Here is a 12,016-nt window from a genome sequence, read left to right as displayed (position 1 = left end):
CCCTCCTCCTGAAGACGGAGGCAAAGTGCTGCAGGACGACGGCATATGTGCAGTGAAAAGTGGCCCTCCTACGACGTCTGTAGGCTCGTGCTCGTGGTTTAATGTGCAGACATAAGGCCGGTGGACTGTTAAGTGCTACCCCAAAATTACCATCCACCACCGCCACGCTGCTATGAAACCATTAGCAGAGGAAATGCTGTACTTACACAATACCGCACTCATTTCAGCATGTATTAAACTCAGGCAGTAAACCACGCATGAAAGACTGCAATCTTTCCTCCTCCTCTTATTTTCCTCCTTCCTCAAAACAACAAACGCAAAACAACTAGAGAAACAGCAGCGGCAGCAGCCATATTCTAATTCCACGCCTGTCATAACATCCTGCCGGCTCCCTGGATGCTGCTCAGGTAGGGAGGAGAGGTAGGAGGTTACGGAGGCTCACACATTATGGCAGCACATCTGCTCTGCTCAGACAACATCGCATTGAGGGAGGAAGATGCTGTTTTCACTGTGTGGCCTCACCACCTCCTCCTCCTCCTCCTCCTCCTCCACCTGCAGCAGCACTGTCGGATGTCACATCAATTTAAAACAACAAACTTCTGCTGGTTTAACATCACTGATTGAATTAAACCCATTCTGTCAGAGCTGCAGTGTGATGCAAGAGTTAATATGTTATATATTTGTCAAACTATATCAAAAACTGAAGCTGCATTTCACAGATTCAACCATTTTGACCAAATGACGTTTACATGTCGACATGCTATTATCCAGCGACATAAAGTAATGAATGAAAACTGGAAAATGATCATGTAGTGGAAATCTGCTACAAAAAAAGCAAAACTACGAGGCACCAGGCTACTGTATATCAGAGGAAGACACTCTGCAGCAATTATACACCCAAAATGAAACATATTTAGACCAGAATTTATACATTTGTAGAGAAATAGTGGTAGATAAACAACACTGACTGCACAGACACAGTGCAGATGCAAAAAAAGTATAAAGACACAAGCTTCCATTTAAATAAAGGTCTCATACATTCGTATGTGAAATGTCACATGACAGAAATATGATCTTCTTTTTCTTTCTTTTGCTGTTTGAGATATCAATATAACTAAAGAAAATAAAAATAAAAAACTCCTAAAACTATGCTACTAGCTCGGCTTTAAAATAATATTGTGATATTTTAACAAATTTTTACTACTAAACACAAAGTTATTAAATGAACTGCTGTTATAAAATAGTTTAGTAGTTATTGACATACAATAATATGATAAAGTTGAATATACTACTGTTATAATAATTGTTATAGATAAAAATTTCTAAATTATTATATAAAATACACAACTGTAACTTTTATGTAACTCTACTTCTGCCTTTATTTCTCAGAGGGGCAATTAAGAATTCACAAAATATTAATTTTATTTTGTTATCCCTATGATACAGACTGTTCCTTTAACCATTAGAGTCTGCTTTAATGTTAAACACACTCCTATCACTCTGTGCACAAAATACCCTTTTAAAAATCAGCTTTTTAAAATATTATGCATTAACATTTTTTCTCCTTTCATTGAGTTCATCTTGAAGATGAAATAATTATTAATATTCTTTATTTTGCTGCTGACAGTCTGGGATATGTCCGTGATTTGCAGCAGCATTGACTGTGACAGTGCACCTTGTGGAAATAGCATGTATTTTTTCCATATGCCAAACTGAAAAAACTGAAAGAAAACTGAAAAAAACGTAGTAGTTTGCTGTTTATCTGCCTTTAAGGACGACTATGACTGTGATAGATGGAGGAGAGAAGGAGTGAGAGAGGGATAAAGCAGGCAATCATACTTTAAGTAACACAGTGTAAAGCCTGTTCACAGAGCCAATGAATGAGCGGTGAGATAACTGTGTGTGTGTGTGTGTGTGTGTGTGTGTGTGTGTGTGTGTGTGTGTGTGTGTGTGTGTGCGGAGGAGGAAAATAAAATGATTGAGGTTTCTGTGTGTGAAGGATAAAGAGTGTGAGAGCTCTGTGGTGGGAGAGAAGTATGGCACAAAAATTCACATATAGAGAAGTAAAATCAACGTCTTTGATAAATATCTCATATCAGCTAAGATTTAGATTGATTTCTTGAGAGAAAGACACAATGATAATGCAAATGATTTTTTAAAATTAATTCACCAATTGCCTCTTGTATCAATGTCACACAGTTGAGGATTTTGTTTCCAGCTGTGATGCTCAGAGGATTCACTGTCTGCTGGCTAGTTGGAGCTGTAACTTGGACAATATATGGAAATGCAAATTTAACGGAAATTGTCCATTTAACCATGATTTTGCAGCATGGCTAAAAATCGAGGCGAGGAATGTGTTGGTGGCTGAGCGTACTTTATGCAAAACGTGTTTTAAACTTGGCATGATGGGAATAATGGTGGTGGGATCGCACATGCAAAGTGCAAAAATGGCCAAGAAACTCATCAAAAAACACCACGTGTTTCCTCGTCAAATAGTCAATAACCTGACTTCTTTTCTTAAAAAAACTATAACTCAATCTAGTCTTTGTCTTCTGTCTGCATCGAGCACACTGATTGGCTGTTAAACACGGTTTCATCACCATCAAATTGTCCCTGAGTTCATGATGTGTGTTTCTTTTATTCTTATTTTGATTTTGTAAAATTGGTCTTAAATTGAATTCCTAGTGGCATTAAAGTCTTAAATCTAACCTGTAGGAACCCTGATGATACTCCTACATTATGTCATTCTGAAGCAAGATCTAATTATTGGTTAAATTAGGTCAGACGCTAACAACCTTAAATTGTACAATGAAAGCAACAAATCTGATTAAAAAACGATATTCGCACCTCCATCTTTCTAAAATGCAGGTGTGTTAGAAAGTATTTGGTCTCAAAAAGAAGATCTGGCACGCTGCCCTCACTCACTCACTAACGTTTCGTCCCTGTAGACCTTCGTCAGGAAGATTACTCGTCTCTCAGAAAGGTCCAGAGGGACCCAAACGCTAATATAACCAATAAACTGTGATGCTGAACGAGAGCAGTGTGCCGGATCTTCTGTCCAGGACGAACAAAATTAGAACCAAATAAAACATTTTTAATATCGACATTTTTTTTGGTGAACTTCATAATGAAAGTCCACATTTTCTAAAGACTGGTTTTTCCTTGGATATTGATATTATAATTGTTGTCTTCAGCTGATCAATAAGATACATGTACACTGCAGTCTGGTTCAGGAATGATTTAAACTGATTTTAGTAAGCTAAGTACGGCTTATTTGTATCATCATTTTTCTTTTATTGGTATTTAATGTCTTTTTTATGGTGGATATGGATGTTTTGGTCCAGTCAGCATGATCCCTACATACTGTGTGTGTGTATGTGTGTGTGTGTTGGAGAGTGAAGCAGAACAGTGTGATGAAATGTCTGAGGTTCGAGTGTGTGTGTGTGTGTGTTTTAACAGAGAGTGAGCGAGGCTGGTGTTTGTATTCTTAAAAAGAGAAGAAATAAGGGATGCAGAAAAGGAGTGAAGGAGTGGGACGAAAGGATTGCGTGTCTGCCTGTGCGTTGTGTGTGTGTGTGTGTGTGTGTGTGTGTGTGTGTGTGTGTGTGTGTGTGAGGGAGAGAGAAAGAGTGAGCGAGCAAGCGAGCGGGGAGAGCGCTGAAACAGGAATAAAGCCGTGTACCGCCGGGACTTCAACACGCACTGCGCCATTCTACCGACTCCATCTATCACTGTGCTCCGGCCCCAGCAGCACTGTGTGTGTGTGTGTGTGTGTGTGTGTGTGTGTGTGTGAGAGGATGGAGGGATATTGTAGTCCAAGCTCAAAGCGAGAGCTGCACACTGCAACGAGCGCCGTGGCTGCATGAAGCCGGCGTCCTCGGCCCGCGGCTCCTCTGCGTTGCCTCTGGAGATCTAAAATGGATTTGCTGGCTTGATAAAACCTGATAAATCCAATTATTTCTCTACTTTGTTTTCGCTCCTAATCCACCCTCGCAGAGATTAGAGCAACAACACTAACTGCGGTCAGCAGTGGGCGACTCAGCATCCACAAGTCACCCTGCCTTCAGCGCTTGATTGACGCGTTGCTCCGTCTGACTGAGCGAGCCGTGAGCGAGGTCAGAGGCTCCAATGACATCTGAGCTCTACATTTTATTCACACACACACAAAAATCTATCGTTTCCCCTCACAGGGGTGAACCATTGCTGCATCACCAATAATCCTCTGTGGTCAGTAATTTAGGCGAAGTTCCAGAGAAAAATCTGGAAATCGGAGAATAAAAAAGAAACCTCTGGAGGAGATTTGAAGAAGGGTTTTTCTCATTTTGGAGCAAACTTCACGGCTGTCAGGAGATTTCATCAAAAGTCAAAGGGTTTTTAAAGAAGCAGAAAATACACAATCTTGCCAAAATTTATTTTGGAAGGTCCAGAGGGACCCAAATGTTAATATAACCAATACGCTGTTTTTCAATAAGATACATGTATATTGCAGTCTGGCTCAAGAATTGTTTAAATTGATTTAAGTAAGATATTTCTTATTTGTAGTCTTATTCGTATCATCTTTTTTCTTTTTTTTGGTATTTGATGGTTTCCTCATTCAGGAGCAAATTTCATGGCCGTCAAGAGATTTCATCACAAGTCAAATGGTAATTAAAAGAGCAGAAAATACACAATCTCACCAAAATTTATGCCAGATGCATGAACGCAGCCAAAATGATCAAAAAATGAAGAATGAAAAGCGCATAAAATGAGCCAACAGTCTCTAAGAGTGAAGTTAATCTTTTACAGTGGAGTGTAAACGAGGGAGGCGTGAAACGGCGATGTGCTGCAGACAGCATGAAAAGTAATATTAAAAATAATAAAGAGTGTTTCTGTCTTAATTGACGGAGCCTCCGTGTTCACAGCGTTTGAGTCCAGATATCAGTTTTATTTTACAAAGATAGTGAGAACAGCCATTAGCACAGCGGTTCAGCGCGAATGTTCAAAAAAAGAGCTACTCTGTGGGTTTGGAAGAAGATCATGGTTTAAGATGACTTTTTATTACATCAGGATTATTAAAAATTAAAGATTTCATTGAGTTACAGGCTTTATCATTTATGTATAAGGCAGAAAGCAGAATACTATTAAAAAATCTTCGAAACTTTATTTGTTTTTATGTCAGGGGATTAGGAACGCATGAGGAAAATTCATTTTAAGCACCAGTTTGCACACTGAAGCAGATGTGTATTTCAGCGTTTGGCATCAAACTGTGGAAGTGTCGTAAAAATATTTTTAAATTTAAGAAGGTGTATAGAGATAAAATAATTAGACTATATGAAGCTAGCGGGTAGAATCTGTCCCCGTGTTGAAGGTGACTTATGATGTATGGCTCTTGATTTTTCTACGTATTTATTTTAAGTAACCGTCAACGACAGACCATCTGTTTCTTTTGTTTTCATATAATTTAGGAAAGGGGCACGTAAAATAATATTTATTTTGCATTGTCTCCTTTTCAGTCATGGAACGTGCATTAGAGCGGTTTTGTATCTAAATCTGGTTGTTTATGTCCAGAACAAATAAAAACGAAATAAAATGAAAGTTAAAATGAGTAAAACTGTCACATAACAAAAGTTTCATACTCGACATAAATGAAAATAAGTCAACGCTGAGCCAAACAGCGGTCTGCTGGGTCAAAGTCCTGTGTTTGCTTGAATCATCTTGGTTGCTTTTTAGACTGGGTCACCTGACTTCCTACAATTATCCAAACAAATAACATAAATAAAGACGGCTGAGTCGCAGCTTACAACCTCAAACCAACGACTGATAACATTCACAGCGGTCGGTTGTTGTGTGAAACTTTGGCTCTTTGTCGTCTTGTCTTCCTCTATATTTTTTGCCTCTGCTTGGTATTTTGTACTTTCTCTGTTTTTTTCTGTGTTTTTATTGTTTGCCTCTCCTCAGTCATCCCCCATCTGTCCATCTCACTCCCCCTTCGCTTGTGACAAGGATCGATTCGGCCTCTGCAGGAGGGAAAATCTGGAATTTGTTCTGCATGACGACAATCTGCAGCGGGCAGCACTTTCTTTGTGCGAGTGTGTGTTAGTTGGTGTGTGAGAGTGTGTGTGTGTCCTGGGGAGGTTCAGCTTGGGATATCCTCCTTTCCTCACTACAAGTGCCTTTGTTCTGTCTTTTCCTTTTGTCCTCCTTTCTATGTCTTCTCTCTGCTCTTTCTTTTCACCTGCCATTTTCCCTCTGTTCTTCTGCATTTCCCTCCACAGATATTTTACCTTCTTTCTGTCTTTTCTCCTTCACTGTTTCCTTCTCTTCCTCTTCATTTACATTGTTTTTTTGTGAATCTGTTTGTGGTAATGAAGGGATGGTCACCCAGTCCAACAATAGAAATCACAGTTATGTTTTTAATAGTTTTTGGACAAAAATAGAGCTTTTCAGCACAGATGAAGTGAAGTCAGGCTGTATATTCTCAACTGAAGAACATCACCATCCGTTATCCTTAACCTTTAAGGTTTTAAAATCAGGGACTAGGGTTGAATAGTGCTGACATTCAAACCTGAATTTGATACAAACATTACCTTTTTTGTCCCTTCACCCTCAATAATTACAAGAATGTCGTTTCCTTCAGCCTCCATATTGTAAAATCATGTTGCACCTCTAAGCTGCAAACTGCTGTTTGAGACTAAAACAAACAAAACCGGTTGTGTTTTTTTTAAGAGCTCTGTCACTGTGTTCACATTGTGCTTAGTGCCACGAAAGCTGAACACAATAAACACAAGTCCAGATTGTGCCACCAAAACCGGGTATTTTGAGCCAAAACGTGATAATTTCATAACCGAGGTTTTTCTGCTAAATAGTAACGTACAAATGTTTCATATCAAGTCAAGTCACTTTTATTTATAAAGCCCATTATCACAAATCACAAATTTTCCTCAGAGGGCTTTACAACGTACGACAGCCCTCCGTCTTTAGACCGTCACATCGACTGAGGAAAAACTCTACAACAGTCTCATTAACTCCTAAAAATCGGTATCAGTATCGGCCCTGAAAAACTATCGGTCGACCCCTACTTAAGATGATTCCGTGCTACCAACTTTACCCACGTAATTTCATCTGTACCGTTAATAATTTGGTACCAAATCCTACATGAGACATTTCAATATTTATTATTTAGCTGTGTTTTTCTCGTTCCGAGTGGACAAAACTCACACACGGCGCTGATGACGAAGTTTTTTCTTCATCAGGTGAGCGAGGTTTACACAGCTGACTGTCCACACGCTTTTGAGGATGATGATTTATGTGTTTTATGAAGGTTACAGCGGCGGGTGTGTGCTGTTTTTAGTGACATTCATGGATGCCGTGGCTTCTGAGATCACCTCACACACACACACACACACACACACACACACACACACACACACACAGTTGAGTGTTATCTGCGTTGGGCCTTGTTGCTCTGTGAAGGTTGATGCTTCTGTTATATTAACACTAATGGATTTTCTGTGTAATGAATGAGAGAAAATTCCCCCCCACTGCTCACGACATCATCGCCGCCGTCGCCATGGCGTTGTTATGCAAATGGCCGCTGCGTTGATGCGCTCTTTTAAATGAAGTGTTGGAAATGGGAGACAAGCTCAATGAGCCGGAGAGATCTCTAAACACTCGCAGGACGAAAGGCTTTTAATTTTTCAAAGGAAATAAAAATGAAACTTTGGATGCCCTGAATATCAGCGCCGCCAACTCCGTTTCAGTTAATCGCATTTTTCAGGGGAAAATTGCCCGAGCCGAAATGGAGCTGCGGCGGGATGTGACACTTTCCATTAGCCGCTCAACCATCAACACAAATACACTCACACAAGTGACAAATAAATAATATCAAAATCTACATGTCGAGATGTATCAGAAAGTTCTATTAAGAATAATTGTGCTTACCATTGTTGTTTCAGCGATGGACCCAAAACTGTTGATAAAAATGTTGCAGGTTACGTTTACCGGTGGACCTGCGGAGAGGAAGAGGAGAGGGAAAGAGACGGAGAAGTTAGATTTCATCAGAGAGAGTTTTTAACAACCAGCATGGAATAAAATGTTTTTGCATAAATCAAGAGATAAAACATTTCACACAAGGTTGTCAGAAACTTCTTTATTTTCCCGATCCGTCACAGAATCACATCTCGTCTGATAATGAGGCTAAACAGTTTATTTCACTTCATTAATCAGTCTGACACTGTGTTTGTGTTGGCTGTGGGGGAGGGGTTAATTTTCCCCGCTGGTTACTCGGAGCAGTTCACTTACTGTCAGTCATGTCGATCGAAGAAAATATGCCAATTTCAAGCTACATTGATTTATTTTTGCCACTTGGGGAAAGTGGAACAAGCTGCAACACAGCACTGATATATCATCACCTCATGTAGCACTTAGTGTGGACATGTGGACTAATCAGACGTCCAGTTACACACAGAGACATTATGACCTCGGCGAGTGTGTCGGACTGATGGATGTAAGTCCAAAATCTTTTCTTTTAGCTCTGCTTTTGGGCTCCACCAACCACAAATACCTGGCTTTTTACCCTCTAAATTCTTCCCCAGCTTGTCTCTATCTCTGTCTTTGTGCTATTTGTTGCTGGACGATGGCGTTCAATGGGTTTATGAAAGATTATGACCAAAAACATTACAACTACTAAATTCAAAATCAAAATAATGAGCTGAAAAATGTCAAAATACTCCTCAGAGCTGAAAGGAAACTGCAAAGTTGTTGATAATTCTCTTTTTAATGTTAAAAATGACCCCTGTCATTTCACACAGTCACTTGAGCCACTGTTAATCTGAAGACACTGATAAATGCAGCTTTGAGATTTCTGTTTCTGTTTATTGACCATTTTTCTGGCTCTGCCTCAAGACATCAACATCGCCTTTTTAACCCCGACTACGAAAAAATAGCTGCCATTGAGCAGGACGGCAAACCTGTATGAACAGCAGAAAAGATGCAGAGTGAACATCCACACTGTCTGAATCTTCTGCTCAGGAAAGAGATACAGAAAAACATCCACTTAAAGCTGCACTGGGCCCTCGCACCGTCCAGCCAGCTGGGAGTCCTGGTGGGACGTCGATTGTGGGCACGATTTTGATGTTAATTTCTGCTCCGAGTGCCTGGCACCCAAACCCAAACCAGTCTCGCTCCTCGTGCAAAAAACCTAAACAAAACGACCAACGAAGGCAACAAGTGCTAGCAAATCAGACGGACAGCAGGTTACCTCTCACCTTTGCTATCCCAGGAAATATGCTGCACGGGAAATGACTGTTACGAATGTATGTTCACTGTGTTGTGCTGCAGAACACCCAAACATGCATTTTGTTGTTGTGTAAACCACAAAATGTATATTTGATGGATACTGAATGATGGTTGTTGTAAAGATAACGGGACGAGGATGTCTTCAGGCCTGGAGGACGAATCAGGGGCAGATTGGACAGTTGTATGGCAAGCTCCTGTTTCATGGTTCAACATTGCACAAAAACTCAAAATCCTCCCAATATATTATTACTGATTGTTTCTAAAATGTTTAGAAGTTGGCACATGAATCATTCAATAAAGGGGAAAGATTTAAATTTATAGCCTAAATGGACAGTGTATGGTGGGAGATACAAAGTGTAATTTGAAAACTAACAGTTATATTTTGACCAGAAAAAACCTGTTTTTTAGCCTAGATACATTAGAAAATATCAATTAATGTATTTATAAAAATATTTACATGTGCCTGCTCATTTAAAGGTCAAAATACAGAATTCATGTTGTGTGTGTGTGTGTGTGTGTGTGTGTGTGTGTGTGTGTGTGTGTGTGTGTGAGCTGAACTGAGAAAGAGTGTGTGTTGGTGTGTTTCAGTCCCTGTGTGTGACCGGATATTAAAGCAGCGGAGAGGACTAAAGCTAAAGTGAGTTGTTGACAGACTGCAGGAAGTAAACAAAGCGAGAGAGTGTGTGCTGCGGTGTGTTCGGGGGCCGGCGGCGAGGACGTGCTGAATAAATGAATCTCTGTTCTGGACTTAAATACTCCGACAGCGTCCGAACAGCCCGACAACAGCGGCAAGTTTGTTCAAGAGTCGCTTAGAAAGAAGACGTGTAAACAACTCATTACGACTTAAGAAAACAAGGAAATCAATTTCACATTCTCTTTGAGACTTTTAAAAACACTGTCGGTCAAACTCGGGCGATATCAATAAACACAGAGTGTCATTTCAAAGGAATTCATAATGACAAAAAATAGTCCCCCTCACTCCCCCGTCAGAGATGAGACGCTGCGTTCAAGGTTGCTCTCAGATGAAAGTGGAAGTAAATAGCGTTTGAGCTTTTTGCGGCCGCGCCATCGATTCGCTGCATTACCAGGTTGTACAAACACAAATGCGATTACTCGGCGGCGGGAGCGGAGCTGCGGTGAGGAGCGTGGAGGACGGCCAAGCAGACAGTCAGCCTCTCTTCTGTGTGTCAGGCGGACATGATATTGACTTTAAGAGCTGAATCACAGAGTAACCTCTAAACTCCTCATTCAGGTGCTGACTGGTTTGAAGATGACAGAGAGTCGATGTAGCGAGCAGACTGAACAATGTGTTCGGTTACAGCGCCGATATAGTGAGAGGACGCATCACCTCTCAGACCGAGGCCCAAAACGCCCTCTAACTCTATTACTTAGCGTGCACACACCATTTTATGCTAAGTGGAGGGACGGAGGGGTGAGGTGAAGTGTTAGGGCTGCACAGCCCTCTAAACAGAAACATTTTAAATATACTTCTTCTTCTTTAACCCTTTCACATCTAGCTCGACATTGGGTTTCCTGTGCTGCATCTTCAGACGCCTTTTAATAGCATTTGAATCTCTGAAACCCAACAAAATTGATTTTGTTTTGAAAACAAGGGGGAAAAATAATGAACATTTCAGCAAGAAATGTCCTGATAATTGTAAAAGAGTATAAGGTGACAAGGGGGGTAAATTATTAAATATTATTTAAAAAAGGGGGTAAAATGCACAGAAAACTACACTTTTAAATATTATTATATATTTAAAATAAAAAATGAAAAAAACCTTTTGCTTATTTTCTGGTAATTTTTCACTAAGTTCTAGAAAATTTCTTTTGACAATTCTTGTTAAGAAACTTGTCGCCTTCTTCCCAATGTTCTTGAAAGAAATTAAGCCAATTTGCTGAAGTTTAATAAAGGGTTAATAAAGATCCAAAAATTACAATAACCATTGTATTATCTCCATAAAATGTTGATCCAGCCGACGGACGGATGAGAGGAGAAGCAGACTGCAGAGGGAGTGACTGCAAACTCTTAGACCGAGCACAATGAACGGTAAAGTTTCACTATGAATGCAACAACACGCTGGTGACAACAGTGTTTTCTAACACTAATCGGAATATATATAACGCTGCACTGTAAGTGTCTCAGGAGCCAGTGTGACTCCTAAAGATGCAGATTTTTAATGTTTGTTATCTTCAAACCACAGAAAGAATAAAGGAGAGGTAATACAAGACTAATCATCTTTTTACATAATAATTTCACGGGTGTAAAGTCCTTGAAACTGTCTCACCTGTTGACATCTCTCTCAAAACATTGCTCTTTTTTCAGCTGACCTTGCTGAGAAACCTCTCTGAATTCCTGAGTGTTTTTCCTCAGGTAGCAGCACTTCTCTGAATGTTAAAGAGGCCGAGTTAAAGCGTGGCATAAAAACAGCATGAAGAAAAACACTCAAAGTGTTTTCTCATCCATTTATGTAAACCGATATCCACTTAATCCACTGCTCGCAAAGACTCGGGACTTTCTGCGGATAAAAATACATTAAATTCAGTTACACTGCATTATTGTTTACATTCAGTAGTTTTTTGTTCATCATAAAAGAGGCGTGGGCCTTTGAAAAAAAACAACAACAATTATTAACTATTATGTGCTCCAATACAAGCAGGCTGGTCCCAGAGTGCAACTCTGCATTTTCTACATATAGAAATGTATTAAAATGCTTAGACAAAGACATTATTTGCTCTT

General features: G+C 39.9%; 1 protein-coding gene across 1 annotated transcript in view; it reads right to left on the bottom strand.

Annotated features, from left to right (window-relative positions):
• Nucleotides 1-12,016, bottom strand: part of glra1 (glycine receptor, alpha 1) — a 107,024-nt gene that overhangs the window by 56,914 nt on the left and 38,094 nt on the right. The window contains 1 exon segment of the mRNA XM_042492906.1: nt 7,921-7,988. Coding sequence (XP_042348840.1) covers nt 7,921-7,988 — 68 coding nt within the window.

The sequence above is a fragment of the Plectropomus leopardus genome, chromosome 9 (genome assembly GCF_008729295.1).
Source record: "Plectropomus leopardus isolate mb chromosome 9, YSFRI_Pleo_2.0, whole genome shotgun sequence".
NCBI classification, from domain to species: Eukaryota; Metazoa; Chordata; class Actinopteri; order Perciformes; family Serranidae; genus Plectropomus; species Plectropomus leopardus.
The sequence above is the reverse complement of the archived record's forward strand: the minus strand, read 5'-3'. Positions and strand labels throughout refer to the sequence as shown.